The following is a 21,355-nucleotide window of genomic DNA, read 5'->3' as shown; positions in this document are numbered from 1 at the left end:
AGGTCAGGCTGCGCTGAGGGGCTATTTTTAGCTTCTCTGATAAGACAGGGCAGCTGAGAAATGTAAGTCGAGAAAGATTCCCTTGGTCTATTCTGTGCTAAACCAGTGCCCCGGGGAAATGTCTATGGAGAAGATTTGTTTTATTTTTTAGCAAATGTTATATTGCTTCTGGCCAGAAAGTAAAATGTTGCTCTTGCTTGGAATTTTAAGGGCTATGTGCCTATATAAAAACGATTTTCAAATTCAGACATTTTTGAATTGTGGCCACAAGCTGCCACCAGTTGCATTGGATAAATGATCCAGTGGTTAAAAGTCTGTGAGGAGAGATGAGAGGTGCGTCTTCGTCTGGGACATTAGGGTACATTGTGTTGACGAAGATGCATAGCTCATTTTTATAAAAAAAAAAAAAAACAGGTTCGTTTGTTCTTCGTTTTTGATTATTCTTGCTGATTCTGTGTGTCAGACTTGACACGGTGATTTCAGATGGGGGTGTATAGGGCAGGTAAATCAGTTATTGATTATAAGCCTGACAAATTAAGCAGGCCAGAATGTTCGCCTCTGAGCTGTAGGTACTGTAATTGCGCATCGCTGCTCATTTATATATGTTAGTGTAATTGTCTATGCTTTCTGTGCTTGGTATACTGATGGCTTGGCATATGTATTTTATATATGTTTTGTTTTTGTGTTGTATTGACCAGTATGTTTGGCATTAATACAAGTTCTCCTGGGCGTTACAGAGATGGACGTGACGACGTATATCTTTGCGCTGCGCTTGGCTGGAACTTGTTCACAATTACTAAATTTCACAGACATGATATTACCTTTATCATGCTGTCAAAATAGCGGACAACACGTTATCAGTGTATGTCTAATTGGTATTGGAGATGAATAAAAGAAGAAAGTAGTTATGCAAGACTTAAATATGTATCACATGACTGCCTTTCTCTTATAGACAGGCAGCCTCGGTCATATGTTTCCAGATTGGACATTAAGGAACCATTATGATCTGTGCACTCGCATCTTACCTCTTGAAAGGCCTGTTTTAAATAAGGACTGCCACCCCAGAGTGACAAATGAGGCTCGGTATTTAGGGTAATGAGAAAATATCTGACAGGATTTCCTTTTTAAAGTTTGCTTTAGTAAGCTCATTCTTGTAAGTGGTGGCCCCAAAAGTTGACTTGTTTTTAAATTAGGCTGTTTATTGTATAGGTGGAAATTATTGCAGAATTACTGATTTCTTTAGCAGATGAATTATTAATTATCAACATTAACAACTGTTCTTAAACTTGGTTTTCCGAATATTTAGGTAATTTAGCATTCCTATTAGGGCCTCCTAGCATTAATATTGACTTCAGGTTGGTGTAGGTTCATGTAATAGGGACATTTGCATATGAGATGTCATTTGGCCAGCTTATGAGCTAACACAATGAGGTTTGTACATTAATTTGAAGGATTTCTCGCCGTTTCAAATACGCTGTGTATCTCCTATAATTTTGCTTACGCCCAGTAGCTACACACAGGGATTAATAGTGTTGACAAGACACAGGGTTTGATAGTGTTTGACAGCAGTGAAATCTGTTTCAGATTTCCTCCTGTCAAAAAGGGGGGGAAGGAGGAGAATATTGGCTTTCTGCTGGCCCCTGAGGAGGTTCGCTTCCCGCTAGCCCCTTAAGAAATTAAGCCCCTTAGTAATTAGCCCCCTTAGAAATTAAGCAGAGGAAATAGGTATGGTGCTTTCCCCTTTTTCTCATGTTTTATTGTGATCTTTCAGGGGTATTAGTCCAAGCCCCTAATACAGCTTCTACTAAAGTCCTCCCTTGGACACAAGAACACACTGTGGCATTTGAAGAATTAAAGAGAGCTTTATGTCAAGCACCAGTTTTAGCAAACCCTGATTACAACAAATCGTTTATGCTTTTTGTGACAGAGCGGGATGGAACAGCACTATCTGTCCTAACACAAGATCATGCAGGAAAACACGAGCCCTGTGCTTATTTTTCTAGTACATTAGACCCAGTAGCACAGGCTTTGCCTGCGTGCCTAAAATCAGTTGCAGCAACGGCCTTAGCCATAAGACAAAGTGACTCGATAGTGCTGGGCCACCCTCTGACAGTACAAGTACCACACGCAGTAGAGGTTCTCTTGAACCGGACACAAACACAACACCTGACTGTAGCTAGACTGACAGGCTATGAGCCAACGTTATTTCAACCACACATAGAGATCAGACGATGCAACATACTGAATCCTGCTACCCTTTTGCCCTCCAGTACAGAAAGCGTTTCACCACACGACTGTGTTGAAGTAATACATACCGTGACTAAACCAAGACAAGACTTGACAGACGTTGCACTCCCAGACCCCGACCTAACACTATAAGTTGACGGCTCATGCATGAGGACAGGGGCGGGAGAATTAGTGGCAGCATATGCAGTGACTACTGATACTGTAATAATAGAGACTAAAAGAATAGACATATTGTCAGCACAAGCAGCAGAGCTCATCACCCTGACACAAGCGTGCATAAGAGCTAAGCACCTGAGAGTAAACATTTACACCGATTCTGTGGCGAGAAAGAGGTTTCTTGACCTCTCATGGGGCCAAGATACAGCATGGCCCCCTTATTCAAGCCCTACTGGAAGCAATACATTTACCAACAGCCATAGCTATCCTAAAATGTAAAGCACATACTAGAGCCACAGATACCATTTCCCAAGGCAATGATCTGGCAGACCGAACAGCTAAACAGACAGCTCAGACCCCACTAGACATGACAAAATCACAGATACTATCACTGTCCAAAGCCATGACAGTTAGGGATCCTTCCAAGGATGTACAAGACATACAGACACATGCTACTATGGACGAATTAAAGAAATGGTCGGAACAAGGAGGGGTACTGACTGATCAGGGTTGGATGAATAAGGGCAAATCCACATGGTTTCTTCCTGATTCGATGGTACAAGTGATTATAAATACCGCACATAGTCCTGCACACTTAGGAGAGAAAGCAATGATAGATAGCTTACAGAATATATGGTTCAACAAGCACCTGCGTGCAGCAGCGAAACAAAAGGTCAGAACATGTATGATCTGTTGCCAATTCAATCCAGGTAAAGGCATTCCGATGGAACAAGGTGGATTCCATCCACCTGACCACCCTTTTGAAGTGCTCCAAATGGATTATATCCAAATAAACAGATGTAGAGGTTACAAATATGTCCTGGTACTAATGAAGCAGGTGTCCCTTGTGTTAGGGTATACCTGGAAATTCCATTGTGTGCGACATCCTGAAGCAGCAGGCCTTGTAGAAAGACATAATCGGACATTAAAAATTTGCGCAGACAAAGGTGAGGATTGGATGGTAGCCCTGCCGGTTGCCCTCTTTTACATGCGAATGGTAGCTCATTCTAGAACAGGCTTATCTCCCTATGAAGTGGTCTTTGGTAGACCACCAAATATGTGGGGCACTCCAATGCCTAAAAGATTACTGATGTTGATAGTAACATGCTGACAGATTACCTGGCTTCCTTGATGTCTGCACTACTCTCTTGTTGTTCGCAGGTTGCTGCCGCCTTCCCTGACAACACCCAGGTCAAGGAACACTCCATCGCTAATAAGGAACTTTGATAGATCAAGCCCTCTTGAGCCGAGGTGGAAGGCGCCGAAGCCGTTAAAGTCGAGGGACGGAAAGGATGGTTGCACCTTCACCACTCTTTTACAAAGGAAAGACTTTGAACACCATTTTCTAGAGGAGACTCCCCAGCAGTTTCCACAAAGCTAAACTTAGATCTAAAAAGTCAGAACCCGTTTGATCAATTAAGTCCACTAGGTGGTGAAGCGGTTGAACATGTATTCTGGCTTGCATAAGATCTTGGACAATAACATTGATAAAAAGAGCAAAAAAAAAAAAAACAAATACTGTAAAATATTACGTGGTAGATGTATAGTGACTGTAATTTTTCTATCTCTTCTGTGCATCACGATAATATGTATCAGCTTAATACTACATGCTATTTTTCCTCCTATTGCCTCACTCTTATACTCCTCCACTAATGATACCATAAAGCACACATTTAGTGATCTGCCATCCCATGAGCTATCATATCGACTTGCCTTACGCAACAATACCTTTATTCAGATGCTGCACCATTCACATCAGACTAGCAATGCTACAGACTGCTGGGTCTGTGGCCGATTTCCCCCGTATCAGAAGGTAAAGGGAGTGTTGCCTCTTTTTCCTTTTCCGTTCTCCCATAATGGTTCTTGCTGAGCATGGTTTGCCTTAATGACATCCATCAACGGTGATGCCAAAGAATACAAAGCAATAACAAGGCTCCACAAGATTGCCCAAAACATACATCAAGACCCAGGCACGTGGACATGGTCCGGTTGGCTCTGGGGATTAATATCGACTTGGGGATGGAAAGTGTTGACCGTCTGTGGGTTGATACTATTAATGATATTCAGTTGTTGCCTATGTCTGCAGTGTGGCCCGGCCATTTGTGGCCTGTGTGCTACTGCATGTGTTCCACATCCCTATTTACAAAGCATTGAAAATGGAAAAATAATGCTGCAAGAACAGATCGACTGTCTCATGAAAATAGACGTTACATAGGGGGTTCACTAGGGTACAAGGAGGGAATGAGGAAAATAAAAATCTATGAGGCCTATGTGTCCCCATGTGCCCCCCCCCAAACGCTTATATGCACATACATGTAACCTATGTATTTCCCCTCCATGGCCTTTCTATCATGATGCTTATGCTATAACGTGGCCTGCCATCATCCAGTCTCCCATGAGAGAAACGACAAATCTGTATTGAGGCCTACACGTTTTTCATCATGTTTTCCTGCATTTTCATGAAGCCCATGTTTATGGCTCAGCCAGAGCCGAAAAGAGGTTTCATTCCTCAGAACGCTCTGAAAGCTACAGCTACGTATTCTTGGCCTTGCACACTTGGGCCTCAGCCAAAGGGGCCCCGACCGAGTTGCCGAGACAGTATTGAGCACGGTTATCTGCTTACTCTTACTGAAACCACATTCTTGCCTGGTGAAGGAGGAATGAACGCGACCCATCTGCAAGGAGGGAGCCCAGCCTTACTGTCTCTCTTTGTGAGATTGCAAAGCTCACGTCAGTAAAAAGCCCATAGCCCCCATGTAAGGCCTCTGCAGTAAATGAAGTAAATGAAGAAATAGATGCCACATCGGCTCTTGGTGATGAGCAACCTATGTCACAAATCAGTCCCTGCTCCAGACATCGGATATCAGATAATACAAGATGTGCTGGTCGTCCTGACACTGAAGGCCTCACTCACTGAAGGCCTCACTTCCAGACTTGTCCGGTTGCATAGCAACCCTCCCCACGTCAGTTACACGTCATGCTCGAGTTGAGCACAAGTAAGGCAAAGTTCCAGTACAATTCCAGCAGATCACGCAACCCCCTCCAGGTATCCACCCACACATGACAAATTACCCATTATCATCAAGTGGACGCCCACATGGACGCCCACCTTCACGCCTACTTACACGCCCACATGCTCTTATCTCATTCTCTCTTGCTCTTTTGCTTACGTACAATTGAGAAATGTATATATACTGTACTCTGTGAATAATGTTTTGAGAATATTGAGAATACTTTTGAGTCCCTTTCCAGATCCTTTTTGGTGATGGTAATATTCTCCCTTTGACTCGAGTTATTGGAATAAAGCCCTTTATGAACCTGATACCACAGACTCAGCCTCTTGCTTTATGCATGATCTTATTTATATTTTAAAAATTCTGAGAGCGTAATATTTTATTTACCACAGTGGCCTGCCAGTTTTATTATATGTGGATGATGCGGTCCTCATGTCTAGGACCGCTAGAGGGCTGCAAACATTGCTCAATTCCTTTTCCTCTTTTATGGTGGATTTGGACCTCTCAATAAATGATTCCAGATCCTATGTGATGCAGGTGGAACCTCGCCCTAGAAAGCCCTATCGATTCATGGTTGGATCCGTTCAGGTTCCCCGCAAAGACACTTTTTGCTTTTTGGTACCTAGGAGTCCCAATAGATGAGAAGATGAAATGGGGACCACTAAAACAGAGAATGAGGGGAGACTTATTGCACGCAAACACAGCTGTTTTTAATTTTGCCTCTAGATTGGGTAGGAGACCGATTGCGCCACTTCTGCAGATATATCAGGCTAAATGTCTCGCTAAAGCTTCCTATGTTAGCGAAATATGGGGTCATGTCACTATGGATGAGTTAAAAGTGACTGAGAATACCTTCTTGAAACGTCTTTTAGGTGTGCCCCAGGGAATGTCTAATATGGTGGCACATGAAGAACTGGGGGTGTTCTATCTCTCCAACTTGTTGGCCCTTCGTCCTTTAATGTTTTGGCTGAAGACCTGGCTGAACGAAGGGTCACCCTTGAGTAGATGGATTTTGAAGGAGTGTATGGCTCGTGATTATGCTCATCACATTCCTTGGCTCACCTATATAAAGAGTCGTTTTGAAAGATTGGGAAGAGTTGAATTATTCACTAATCCAGAATCAGTGACCAAGAAAGATCTGGGGTGGGCTAGGGTATCTTTTTGTAGCCACAGGAGACTAGAGAGGGAAGGGCTCGAACTGGGGAAACCCAGTGTTCGTAAATTTTGGATTGCAAAAGAAAGAAACCGGTTGAGCCGTATCTCCTAGGGTCTTAGCACCTATGAACGCTTTTTACTGTCCAGGTTTTGTTCTTTATCACCTCCTGCTGGCACAGCCACGGGGGTGTAGCAGAGGCCAGATTTTAGAGCCGCGTAGCTGCGACGGTGAGCCTCCACAGGACATGCTTCATTGTTTAATATTTTGTAAGCATTATGAGACGCCCAGGAAACATTTTATTATTCCTATTTTAAAGAGGTTGGAGTTTAAGCAGGTGCGACCAGCTTTTATCTATTTACAACTGCTGTATGGTGATACTATTTTATTTGTTCTTAACTTTTTGAAATTAGCAGTGAAGCTTAGAGGCTGTCGCGAATAATTGATAGTGGCTTTTAAATGATGGCATAGTCCTATATTAGGTACCCCGGTGACATATATAGTCTAGTTAAGGACCTTGGGAGCTCATTCTCCTTTCTGCTTTTTACTTCCAATGATTTACGGTATATGCACTTTATAATATATTTTATGCATTGTATGAGATTTTTAGGTAAGATTTGCTTTTCTTGTGATGCTTGTACAAACACACTGTATAAGTCCTTTTTAGGTCTCGCCTGGCGAACGCAGCGCGAAGCGCTGCTGTCGCCAGCGAGATCTATTGTTACTGACTTGCCTCGGAAGTGGGACAGGAGATGTGCACGCGCAGGCTTTTGGCGGATTTGAGTTGGTGTACGCGCTTACAGCCACGCGGCGTGCACATCTCCTGTCCCCCTTCCCTCACAAGCCAGCATGAAGTTTCACTTTCGATTGCCATTAACCCCATGGTCCCCTCCACAGTCCCGTGATTCCCGCTTCCTCTTTAACACAAGAACGTCTGGATACCTGCCCCCACAAACCAGCCCTCCCGCAGACGGAGCTCAGGCAAGAGCGCAACTTCTGCCCCCCACCCCCATTCCTCGCCGCCTCACCTCTGGGGGCAGACTGGTCGCGGTGCTCTGCCGGTTGTTGTTGGTTCTCCGGCCCCGGCCCTTGGGTTCCTTCTTATTTTTTCAGAAAGCGGCATGGTTCCAGTCATTTCTTCAATGAGCGGCGGACAATGGGCTAGAGCTGTGACGAGCCAGCCCTGAGGACCGCAAAGCCATTGGTGCACGAGGAGCTCCGAAGAAAGACGAACTGGCTGAAAGCCGAACTGGCTGGGATACTAAATATTGCATAGGAAGGCCAGTCGCACCGCACTTTCTAAGGCGCGCATCGCTGCCTGGGAGCCATCCGGACTGTACCTTCATCATGGCGCGTCATCTCGTACTGGTGTCTCTCAACCTCAGACACTTGGGTCTGTCAGTGTACGAAGATCTCTTCTGCGTAGGGTCCTGATTTCTCCGTGATTCTGTCCGTGTGGCCAGCGTGCAGGCCGACCTACGCGGGTCACTAGGTGGACGACTCCTGTCCCGTGTTTCTCCTTCAGCCTTCTAACCAGAGGTGTGCGGTGCCGAATATCGGGGTAAGTGTACTCTTTCTTACCTGCTGCTGACAGGTGCTGCTCCACGCCCACCACAGCGGCGTGGCGGTGGTACGTAGTTTAGTGTTATTGAGAGTGTGAGGACGGGAGGCGAATAAGGGGTACATTTCAAGTTTTTTTTTTTAAACCTCCTATTCTATCTCCCACATGTTATGGAGTAATATCTAGCTTTCGCACAATGAATGCCTGGTTTGACTTGCAGCATGCGCCGTCATCGAAGTACAGTTATGCCTTAAGATGTCCTTTTAAGGCAGGGCAAAGTCGTAAAAAAAAGAAATGGGGGTACTAACCAGGTTAGGGAGCATACAAGTGACATCATGGCGCATGACATCACAGCACGTGACATAACATATGGCATCACAGGAAGTGGCATAACAACCCATGACCTCACAGGCAGTGACATCGCAAGAAGTGAGATCAGGGTATAAAGACCTCACACATGTTTAGCAGGTCTGTCATAAGTATATTTGAGTGCATTACAATATTTAACAAATTAGATTTTGTATCGAAGTGTGCCAAAAAAGTGAGGTAAAACAAAATCTGGGCCACAACATTTACATTTGTTTTTAAACTCTGCCACAATGAAATTGGCAACAATGAGAAAGGTGGCAGTAAATCTGTTATTCTTAATAGGTTGTGATGTTTGCATTCCAAAATGTCATACGGGGTTAAGGCACCTGCTGCATAGATCTTCGTGAACCCAGTAAATCTGCCATCTGTAAGCCTGTGTTTCCCCTCCATTGCATTTGCATCTAGGTGTGAGGCTCCAGATCGCTACCAGTCAGGTTACTCAATCAAAAGGAGGCCTGATGGCCAACTTCTGCCTTTGTTTTTGGTCTACCTGGAATAAAAAAACAAAGGCCCCTCGCTGTGTGCATGTTGCTGCTTCGAACAAAAGCAGATTATGTTCAGATGCTAATGAATGTGTCCAGGTGTCTGAAAATTACACTGGGACAAGTTCAACATATTTCAGTGGAGCCCAACTTCTTGGCAGGTTGGATGGCGGCCACACTGTGAAAAGAGCTGATAGATGCCATCTACTACACACGTGTACCCTCGATTTGTGCTTATTTTTTTATTTTATTTTTTTGTGGTGAGTGCTTTAGTTTAAATCATTCTGTGTCCTTTCCTTAATGCAGAAGCATAGTACCCATGTGTGTGGAATGTCCCTGTCTGTATTTGTTTTTCAAAATCTGGTCACCCTAAGAAGCACTGATCTTTTAGTAGCAAAACCTTAGTCTCTGATGATGCACATTCTTATTTCAGGCCACGAAAAATCTTAACTAGCATTGACAATGTTAATAGGCCTTGCTTTAAAGGAATGTTGTTTGGTAACATGATATTTTACAATTAAATAGCATGTGTTGGAAAGTGGGTTATTGGTAGGGGTAAATGTAGGTCTGCCACTGGCAATAAGGCCACTAACACATGGTAGGACTCGGCAAAGCCTTAGAAAACTATTCCTATGCTCAACCCTTGGTAACGTGGCTGCGAGCAGACCGGCTTAACTTCAAAGGCAGGTATGTAAAGCATTTAAAAACACAATTTCAGTAAATAATTAAGACACAACACATAATAACAAGCATTTGCAATGCAATAGGTCTCGCATTTATACGAGTTTGAGCTATTGGCATTGTTAAATGACAATGCCTTTTATTTATGTTTTAAAAACCCACACATAAATAAAAGGCATTGCCATTTACAGTGCCAATAGCTCAAACTCTTAACAACTGCGAGACCTATTGCATTGCAAATGCTTGTTTATACTATGTATGAATTTTAGAATACTTTTATGGTTTTATGCAGAAACCAAATAAAGTGCGTTTGTTTGATTGATTGATTAATTGACTGCAGCAGAGTCTCTGTTGGTTCAGTGTGCGCACATGTCTGGGGAAGCATGCACTCACTGCTCTGCTGCCTGTACCGTTACCCTTAAGTGTATGTGATGGTAGTCTGGTCTGCACCTGTACATACTGAGTGCGGTGTGGTGGGGTGAGGTGGGGTGGAAAACATTGCTGCTGCTGTACCTGTGCCCTTACTGTTCAGTGTATGTGATGGTAGTCTGCTCTGCCCATGGTGTGTGGAGGGTTGGGGGATATACATCTCCCATGCTGTGAGGATCAGATTGGTCTTTATAGCATGTGTAAACCCTGACAGAGCCAGACAAACAAAAACTTTTGTGAGGACCGGTGCGTTAGGACAACTGGTCCTGGTAGTGTGTTTAGGTACTTTCGAGCAAGTGTATCAAAAGCACTAAAAAAGCAGTTATTTTGGCCTCCGTCTGCTTTATAACCTTAGCTACTATCAAAACGCGTGAGGAGTTAGAATAGTAAATACACACTTCAATTCTGTCACTGGCGGGGGGAGGGGGGGAGACAGAGAAGAGAGTGAGAGAGAGAGAGATCTATTGCTGCTGCAGTTACCTGTACAGTTACTGTCCTGTGCATGTCATGTTAGTCTGCTCCGCACATGGGGTGGAATGCACGGCTGCTGCTCTTGCCTTCGCCGTTACTATTCAGTGTATGTGATGGTAGCCTGCTCTGCACATGGTGTGTGTGGGGTGGAATGCACAGCTGCTGCTACTGCTTGCACCATTACTGTCCTGTGCATGTGATGGTACTCTGCTCTGCACATGGTGTGTGTGTGGGTGGGTGTGTGCGGTGGTGGGATGCATTGCTGCTGCAGTTACCTGTACAGTTACTGTCCTGTGCATGTGATGGTACTCTGCTCTGCACATGGTGTATGTGTGGGTGGGTGTGTGCGGTGGTGGGATGCATTGCTGCTGCAGTTACCTGTACAGTTACTGTCCGGTGTATGTCATGTTAGTCTGCTCCGCACATGGTGTGCATGGGGTGGAATGCACAGCTGCTGCTCCTGCCTTCGCCGTTATTATTCAGTGTATGTGATGGTAGCCTGCTCTGCACATGGTGTGCGTGAGGGTGGAATGCACAGCTGCTGCTACTGCTTGCACCGTTACTGTCCTGTGCATGTCATGGTAGTCTGCTCTGCACATGGTGTGCATGAGGTGGAATGCACGGCTGCTGCTCTTGCCTTCGCCCGCCGTTACTATTCAGTGTATGTGATGGTATCCTGCTCGCACATGGTGTGCATGGGGGTGGAATGCACAGCTGCTGCTACTGCCTGCACTGTTGCTGTCCTGTGTATGTGATGGTTGTCTGCACTACACATGGTGGGCATGGGTTGGAATGCACGGCTGCTGCTCTTGCCTTCGCCGTTACTATTCAGTGTATGTGATGGTAGCCTGCTCTGCACATGGTGTGCGTGGGGGTGAAATGCACAGCTGCTGCTACTGCCTGCACCGTTACTGTCCTGTGTATGTGATGGTACCCTGCTCTGCACATGGTGTGTGTGCGGTGGTGGGATGCATTGCTGCTGCAGTTACCTGTACAGTTACTGTCCTGTGTATGTGATGGTAGTCTGCTCTGCACATGGTGTGTGTGTAAGTGTGTGTAGTGGTGGAATGCATTGCTACTGCAGTTACCTGTACAGTTACTGTCCTGTGTATGTGATGGTACTCTGCTCTGCACATGGTGTGCATGGGGTGGAATGCATGGCTGCTTCAACTGCCTCTACCGTTACTGTCCTGTGTATGTGATTGTACCCTGCTCTGCACATGGTGTATGTGTGGGTGGGTGTGTGCGGTGGTGGGATGCATTGCTGCTGCAGTTACCTATACAGTTACTGTCCTGTGTATGTGATGGTAGTCTGCTCTGCACATGGTGTGCATGGGGTGGAATGCACAGCTGCTGCTCTTGCCTTCGCCGTTATTATTCAGTGTATGTGATGGTAGCCTGCTCTGCACATGGTGTGCGTGAGGGTGGAATGCACAGCTGCTGCTACTGCTTGCACCGTTACTGTCCTGTGCATGTCATGGTAGTCTGCTCTGCACATGGTGTGCATGGGGTGGAATGCACGGCTGCTTCTACTGCCTGCACCGTTACTGTCCTGTGTATGTGATGGTACCCTGCTCTGCACATGGTGTGTGTGTGGGTGGGTGGGTGCGGTGGTGGGATAAATTGCTGCTGCAGTTACCTGTACAGTTACTGTCCTGTGCATGTGATGGTAGTCTGCTCTGCACATGGTGTGCATGGGGTGGAATGCACGGCTGCTTCTACTGCCTGCACCGTTACTGTCCTGTGTATGTGAGAGCTGTCTGCACTGCTGCTGCTGTCATCCATCCTGTGCCTATTCTTTGCATTGGGAAACCTTGATTTAAAAAAAATCTACATTTTCTAAACTACTGAGATGCTGATGCTTGATTACTATAGCGCTTTGTGCTGGCAGATAGGCGGTTTCTAAGAGCTGAAAATCTCAACACATGAAAGAACTGAGGCAAAGACGAACGTGATTTTCCAAAGAAGACGAGATTTTAGACTCACCATTGGTGTGGTTTCTTCATCTGTACCCTGAGCAGCTGCCATATTCACCGCCTCAGTAGCCCTGTATCACAGAAAGGAGGAGAGAGGGCTCTGCTTAATAGAGAAGATGATGCCAGGGTAAGAGACGGCTGAGGGGAAGAAAGGCTCAGAGATCAGGAGGAAAGGTCCCAAAGAAATGTACATATATTAAGACGGCATCCCTAAGACAAGAGAGTTTGCAACATCTCTAAAAACAGAGACTGGAGAATATTCATCTCACTTCACTCTACTATTTTCACTCTTGCATTATTTACCAAGCTAGTTCTGAAGGTTATTGCAGAGATTGTGCATAAAATGCAAGCATCAGGCTCAAATCATGGCGGCAAACTGATCGGCCTTCTTATACTTTCTGGAGCCTAATGTTTATTTTCAGGTTTGCCATTACTAATTTATTTGCCCAAAAATAGGTTGCAAAATATACAAAGTTAGCTGGTAGAAAGGGATACGTCGCAAACATACCCAGTGCCACATCCATTCCAAGTGCTTAAAACAAATGTTATGTACTATCTCATTGTGTCACTGGTTTTCATTACATACAGTACTTGTCTTTCCTTCAAATTAACCCCTAGCAAGGCATCCGGCTAAAATAGACAAAAAATTATCATGTTTAAAATTAGTTTAAATTAGTTCACATCAAACATATTTCTACTCAGGATACCAACCATCAGATATGTTTACCAAGGATGGCTTAAGATCCATTTGCTTTGTAGGGTGGTATTCTCAAGAAAAATCTGCTTTGAAGGCGTGTATGCTGAAGAGCAATCTGCTGTCGATGAGTGATGTGCTGAATTGAAATCTGCTGGTTGGTATTGTAGTGTAGCATTTATATAGCACTTACCACCCCTATGTGGGGCGCTGAAGCGCTTGCCTACATGAGTAGCATGCTACACCATGTACTCTGTGTGTGTGGTTGGAACGATGTTGTTAGGTCTCGCCTGACCCAGCGAGTGAGGGCTCAAAAAAGTGCTACCATGGCCAGCCTAGAGCTATAGTGCATGTGCGCGGGCGCGCGCTTAGGAGCAGAGGCACCATATGGCAAACCTCGTCATGCTCATTAAGCGCCCGCGATCACTTTCACTTTCGCCCGCGATCACTTTCGCGGCGCCCCTTTGATGTTCTCGTTCAATGAACATCAAACATCAAAGAACATGTTGTTGTGTTAATGCTTTGCTGCGCCCATTTGACTTACAATGTGCTTTCTCTTTCCACAAACTCGATGTTTGTGTTCCTTTATTTTGAGATGCTTTTAGTATTACTGTTTTGTGACTTAAAGAACATTAAGGAAATGTTACTGTGAAACTGGACAAGTTCACAGTGTTTATTTCTGATCACAGCGGCTGCTTCATGTCTGTTGCACCATTCAGGGAGTCCTTTCGTTGGTGCTTTCACGAGGACATGATGAGGAAGCTGGAAACGCTTGGCACATTCTCTTTAAAAGCACAGCATGTTGGCGACTGGCTAGTCGATTAGACCTATGTAGCGCTTTAGATCTCAAAGCGCTATGGTGGGTGCAGCAGTTATAACTCATGGGGTGCAACTCACAAGGAGGGGGCAGGTTTGAGTGCACATTGGCTGCAATCGAACTCTTAAGATGATGGGCTGTGTGTATCCATTATCAGCACTCAGTCTTCGCTAAGTGATCTTGTTTTGTTGTTGTGTCAATGCTTTGCTGCGCCCGTTTGACTTACAACGTGCTTTCTCTTTCGACAAACTCGATGTTTGTGTTAGTTTATTTTGAGATGCTTTTAGTATTACTGTCACACACACAACCACACGCACAACCACACACACAACCACACACACAACCACGCCCACAATAACCACACACACAACCACACACACAACCACACCCACACACACACACAACCACACACAACCACACACACAACCACACCCATAAGCACACACACACACAACCACACACCCAGCCACCCACACACACAACCACACACAACCACACCCACAACCACACATCCACACCCACCCACAACCGCACCCACACCCACAACCACACACACAGCCACCCACACACACAACCACACACAACCACACCCACAACCACACACACACAACCATACATCCACACACACCCACAACCGCACCCACACCCACACACACACAACCACACCAAGCATTGGCATAGCCAATAGGTCTCGCCTTTGGGACCTTATAAGTGTTTAGCCACGCAACAGTTGATGTGGTTGCACCAAGGATATTGTGCTGCAGAACTAAATACTTAGAAGGTCCCAAAAGCGAGACCTATTGGCTATGCCAATGCTTGTTTTTGTTATGTTTCTACGTGGGAAGTGTGTCCATGTCATGCGTGGTGACCACAGCGGTGCGTGCGGTTATCGTATTATGGGATGGCGAGTATAGTAGTGTGTTGGATGCTGTAGTGGAAGAGACAGATGCAGAGTTTTATGGTTTTCAGTATGCTTTTAGCTTTGAACAGCTCTGCAGGTATTTTATGGTATGTCATACGATATAGTCTGCTGAGCTGGTTACTGCACTTGAATGTCCAATATGTGATTTTGTGAACAGTTGTGGTCCTGAGCTGATATGGTTGGAGTAAGAGGGAAGAGAAGAGATCTGAGGGCGATGGGCACTTTTATTACCATTCCATATCAGAGTGCCTTTGTGAGGTACAAAAATAAGCGGTACGATTTTTTAGATATTTGGGACCTGCAGTGAATGAACTGTATTAAAGTCCTTCAAACTCTTCCAGTAATGTGTGACAGATCTCTTCAGTTATTTCATGCCTGTTCATTTGGTGATATTTGGTTTTTGGCTGTACAGTACTGGGGGTGGACAACCTTCCCAGCAGATATGTACTATCTGAATTTAATAGGTATGAGTTACAATTTGTTGCTGACAGCTGTGTAGTAAGGTTTTATTATTATTGTGGGCCATTACTGTTCTATATGGTAGTACATACCTATATAATGCCACAGCAAACCAAAGGTCAGTCCTTCTTTGCTTACTTGTATATTGAAAGCAATTTGCTGGTTGAGAAGGGGGAAAGGTAGGGCCGGATTTGGGCCCTAGGAACAACACAGGACTCAGTGAGTTTGCCTCAATTACGGTGGAGGAAACTCAGAGGTTGATTCTCTCAACAAACTCAGGATCACCTCTAGATCCTTGTCCTCCATCAGTGTTCCATTTGGCAGCTGACCTGATAGCGGAGGAACTGTCCCAGGTAATTAACATAGCATTACAATCTGGGCACTATCCGTCTTGCTGGAAGAGGGCAATAATTAAACCTTTATTTAAAAAAGCTACATTAGACCCTCTCGTCTTAAAGAACTATCGTCCAATCTCTGCCCTGCCCATGGGGGCAAAGATCCTGGAGAAAGAACTAAATCGTGCCCTCATGGCACATTTGGTAGCCCACGATCTGCTGGACTCTTCTCAGCACGGTTTTCGTGCGCAGCATTCTACGGAGTCAGCTTTGCTGATCGCAGCAGAAAATGTACGGGCTATAGCAGACCGGGGAGGTCGGGCAGTATTGGTGATGTTGGACCTCTCGGCTGCCTTCGATACCGTTAATCACAAGGTGTTGCTTCGAAGGCTTCAGGAGTTTGGGGTACAGGGAAGGGCATTGGCACTACTAGCTTCTTTTTTGGATGGCAGAGATAACAGCCTGTCTTGGGACGGCCTACAGTCGGACCCTTTCCACCTACCTTGTGGGGTGCCACAAGGCTCTTCTCTGTCCCCCACGCTCTTCAACATTTACGTTGCCCCCCTGGCCAAGCTTATTAAGGCTCAGGGCTTTACTGTAATCTCCTACGCTGATGATTCACAGCTTATAGTTTCGGCTGGTGAAGAACCGAATGACACAGCTAAGAAATTTCACAGCTGTATGTCCGAAATCATGAGATGGATGCGAGAAAACTTTCTTAAGATTAATACAGAGAAAACGGAAATAATGGAATTCGGCCCGGGAAGTCCGGTATGGAATAGCTCCTGGTGGCCAGCGGAGGCAGGTGAATGTCCCTGTCCTGTGCTTAAGGTTAGAAATCTACGAGTGGTATTCGACAACAAACTTACTTTCTCTGCACATGTTAATAACCTTGCCTCCTCCTGCTTTTATTTAATCAGGATATTGCGGAAGATTTTCCCTTTCATCAATCCTGATCTTCGCAGGAATGTGGTGGTAGCCTTAGTGCTGTCTAAAATAGACTATTGCAACGCAGTTCTGCTAGGATTGAACAAGACCTTGCTGAAGAGACTGCAGATTCTGCAGAATGCGGCAGCTAGACTCTTGTTGGATGTACCCAGGGACCAGTCTGTTGTCGAGGGAATTAAAACGCTACACTGGCTCCCTGTTCAGCAGCGAATAGAGTTCAAGGCGTTATGCCTAGTCCATAAGGCGGTCTATGGGGGAGGAGCCCAGGAAGTTCAGAAGCTCTTTAGCCCATATCTCCCGGAGCGGACACTTAGGTCATCTACGCAAAGCCTGCTGAAACTTAATCGTGTCAAAAAAGCCAGATGTGGTGGTAGAGCTTTTTCGTTTCATGCGGCCTGCCGGTGGAATGAGCTCCCTGGCTTTGTTAAACGTACAGAGAGTCACCAAGTTTTCAGAAAACTGATAAAAACACGGCTGTTTGATACGACTCGGTGTTAGATGGAGCGATCTCTCTCTATGGACCAGCGCCAAGACGCCTCGGCATTTGTTCGCGCTCTAGAAGTGACGATCCTATCCTATCCTATCCTATCCTATCCTATCCTATCCTAGTAGTTTGCAATTTGTGGGTTGTAAGGTATGCTGAATTTAAACCTGCAGTGGATTGGTAATATGCTGAAAGAAATCTGCCGTGGATGGGTGTTATGCTGAAAGACATCTGCTGTGGATGGGTGGTAGGCTGACAGAAATCCGCTGTGGATGGGTGGTATGCTAAAAGAAATCTGCTGTGGCTGGGTAGTATGCTGAATTGAAATCTACTGTGGATGAGTGATACGCTGAATTGAAATCTGCTGTGGATGAATAGGATGCTGAATTGAAATCTGCTGTTTCCGAATCGAAATCTGCTATGGATATGTCAAACTGAAATATGTTTTCTATGCATGAATGGAGTGCTGAAAGGATTTATGTTTTCTTTGGGTGGGTGATATGCTGAAGAGAAATATATTTACTATGGATGGATTGAAATTTGCTTTCTATTGATATGCTAAAGATTTCATTTTCAGCACTGCACCCACCCACCCACAGCAAATAGAGTTCAGTTCACAACAGCATCGGTACACACCACAGACATTTCAATTTAGCAAAACACCAAACAGGCAATCAACAGCACATGAGGAAATGTTGGGTGTTCCCGTTTCCACTTTCATCCCAAACCTTCAATTTCAATGCAAGAGTAGGCTTTTAAACTAATCTTTTTATACCCCACTTCCTAGAAGGGTCATACAATAGACTCAATCCTAACAAACAAGTTAATTTTATCAATAACCTGATCAAATCCAGCGTAATGGTATAAGAACCTATCGAAGGTTTCTTTAATATTAATCATGATGATGCATTTCTCTTCATCTCTCCGCCGAATAATCCCCACAATTGAGCTCTGGTTGAAACATCTTACGGCCTTCAAATGTTCGCCCCACATTATAGACTACTCTAGATCCTTGGGTATTATACTAGACAAACACCTGAATATGCAGAATCACATTAGCACAGCCACCAAAGGAGCAAATTACCAACTGAGCATTCTGTGGAAACTTAAACCCTACCTTCCACACGAAGACCTAAAAAAAGTGGTTCAAGCTCTTGTTTTGCCCAGACTGGATTATGGTAGTGCCACACTTAGTAGCTTACCACGATACAAACTGGCCCCTCTAAGAGCTTCCCTCAACGTGGCAGAAAGACTTGTCCATGGAACGAAAAGAAACACACACATATCATCGGCTCTATAATCCTTAAACTGGCTACCATACGAAGCAAGAATCCAACTGAAAATTGCCTGCATGATGCATAAAGTGTTACACTTCAATGCCCCAGTTACTTGACTCAAAAGCTAGAAAAATAAGGTTGCAGCAGATCCTCAGGAAGGTCGCACACCTTCTGAAACCCCAACAAAACCACAAAAAGAAAACGGGTGCCAGAGCATTCTCGGTTATTGCGCCTAAGATATGGAACTCTCTACCTCCGGACATTCTCCTCTACCGCCTCCTTCAAAAAAGAAGCAAAATCTTTTCTGCTAACTAGGTTTTTACCCTAAGACAATATATCGGTGACAATGAAAATGTATGCACATCCACCTCTTTTTTTATGAGCGACCACCCTATTGCTGATCTTAACCTAGACCAAGCCTTTTTTAAAAATCATATTTACTTTCTTATATGTTTGGCTCTCGTGCATGTTTTTTTTGTTGTTGTTTTTGTTTACCAGTCCAATTGTTACGCTACTTCTTGTCATGTAAAGCGCTCTGATACCCACTAGTGTCATGTTCGCGCTATACAAAGCTTTATAAATAAAGTAATTTAAAAAACGATGCTCCGAATAATAGCATTAAAATGATTCATTGATTAAAAATATAGAAGTATTAGGAAGCTTTAGGATACATTCTATGGCATTCTCAGACATCAGCCCACAAAACTAAAATGAAATGTGTCTTAGGCTGCAGGAAGGTATAACCAAATTTTAACTTCAGATGTGGGTAAAAATTGTATTCCTTTGACTCTAGAAAGTCATCTTTAAATGTAAGAAGAATAACTGCCTCTCTAATGACATTAATGAAATGAAGTTAAGATGATCCCTTTAGAGGCGGCAGAATGAGGATATGGCAACAAAGTTTGAGGTATTAAGAGTCCACAAGCCATATAAACACCCACATGAGGAAGTGAAAATTGTATTTCCCTTCAATAGAGAGAACGTCTGTAATTGAAAGACAGAGATCTTTACAACTTAAAAAACATTGGCAGGTCCTGGGAATTTCAATTTTCCCGTAACTAGTCACCAGGCTGTGATAATATCAAGAAGTAGTTTAGTAACATAATTCTAAATATCCAAGACAAAATTCCAAATAAATCCCAACAAAACAGTCAAATTAGTGACAGTCATTACTCTAACTATTGATCCTTAAAGCAAGACAGAAGAAAGACGTTTCACCCTGGAAGAGATCACCATGGCAGAATGGATTAACACTGCGAGCAACCTAAAGCCCACCTTGTGCACCTTCTGAGGTCATCATATTCTTCTTCGTCTATTTCTGCAACGTGTTTCTCGAAGGGATCAGATTGAGATGAACAGTGGTAATAACTAATGATAGTCTAAATCTGTTGCACAGGCTTTTTTTGCATAAAAAACACCAATTTCCTTATTCCCTACAGGTGTTTTCATTTTCTACAGATATTTGGAAATGTTCACAATTTGCTGCTTGTTTTAGAAAACTTTGACAAATTTCTCACCCTATCTCTTTCTACATCGCATTTCAGGCAAAGAGAAAGCATGAAAAAGCATCAGAGAAGAAGAAAGAATCATAGGGGCATGTATGACCACGTCCCACCCGATTATTACAGCTGCTGATTTCAGTTGTTTTACAGCATAACACTTTCTGGGTGTTGTAGTCTTGATTTGCTTTCATTGAGCTAATTAGAACTAGATTAGGTGAAAAGTTCAGAATTGGAGAATGTATTCATAATGAGGTGTAGTGAGGTAGTCACCTGAATGGGGGCCAAGGAGTATGGCCTAAGCAGCAGATCAGTCTAGCAACACAGGGGTACTCATTAGGTCTTGCCTGAGATGCATACACTGCATGCTCTCTTGCTTGGGAGATACTTTGTATACAAGGCAATTGCAGCCCACCAACTGCTTACCATTCGTTGCTTTCATTGTAACTCTTATTTGCTGCCTTCTAATTGACCAGCGTGCTGGCTTCACTTCCTCTCCTTTTGGCTGGAGCATGTACCAAGTACTGATTGCTTCAGCTTGATTGCTATCCTTCCATTGATCACATTGTGATTTTGTGTTTTTTTTCTTTATGCTCTGTCCTCTTTGCCCGTATTGCTTTTTCCCCTCCACTGTCTGTGTTTCTTCTTCCTCTCCCATCCCTTTGTGATGCTTCTTCCCCTCCAGTCTCCCATTTTCTGTGTTGCTTCTTCTCCTCCCAACCCCATACTCCTGTGTCTGTGTTGATTCTTCCACACCCACTCCCACTTGTCTGTGTTGCTTCTTCCCCTATCATCCTCACTTGATCTTGTCCGTGTTGCTTCACCCCCTAGTCTGTGTTGCTTCTTACTATATTTTTTTAAGTTGGTATAGCATTTACTAAACATCACAATAGCCAACAAGTTGTCACAGAATTTACTTTCCTGCTGTAACTATAGGGCAGTTTGTTCAGATTTTTGGAGTTCTTGTGCAAAGCCTTATTTGCACTAAATGCATCCTAAAGGACCCGACTTTAAAAGACTCTGCTTTAACTGAACACAAGGATTCCCTTAGAGGCAGACCTTTGCTCTCAGGATGTAACCAATGAGCATTCCACTCTCATCACTCATTCAGAATTTTGAACTAAAAAAACATAGTGTTTATGACATATTTGTAAGAGTGCTGCATAATATGCTGGTCTCAATGGATAGTTTGGGTGTTGATGCAAGCTCAGTACAAACAGTTCATCAGCAATTTTAGACTAGTTTCTGAAAAAAATCATGAGCCTAAAATCCTTTAAATGCATCAGTTATTTTTCAGTTTAATGGATTGGTAGATTTTCATAATTTGGCTATCAATAAATGTGTCCCGGTGCACAAGTCTGCTTTGCTCTGCATGATTCCT

At 44.2% G+C, this 21,355-nt stretch overlaps 1 protein-coding gene across 1 annotated transcript in view; it reads right to left on the bottom strand.

The window, feature by feature from the left end:
- The window catches only part of LOC146832872 (E3 ubiquitin-protein ligase DTX3L-like), a 218,381-nt gene that overhangs the window by 145,700 nt on the left and 51,326 nt on the right, over nt 1-21,355 (bottom strand). The window contains exon 2 of the mRNA XM_085600296.1: nt 12,550-12,610. Within this exon, the coding sequence (XP_085456422.1) occupies nt 12,550-12,591 (42 nt within the window). The 5' untranslated portion in view covers nt 12,592-12,610. The remainder of the gene's footprint in view (nt 1-12,549; nt 12,611-21,355) is intronic.

Source organism: Triturus cristatus, chromosome 4_2, assembly GCF_964204655.1.
Source record: "Triturus cristatus chromosome 4_2, aTriCri1.1, whole genome shotgun sequence".
Classification (NCBI taxonomy): domain Eukaryota; kingdom Metazoa; phylum Chordata; class Amphibia; order Caudata; family Salamandridae; genus Triturus; species Triturus cristatus.
Note: the sequence above shows the minus strand (reverse complement) of the source record. Positions and strands in the feature narration are given on the sequence as shown.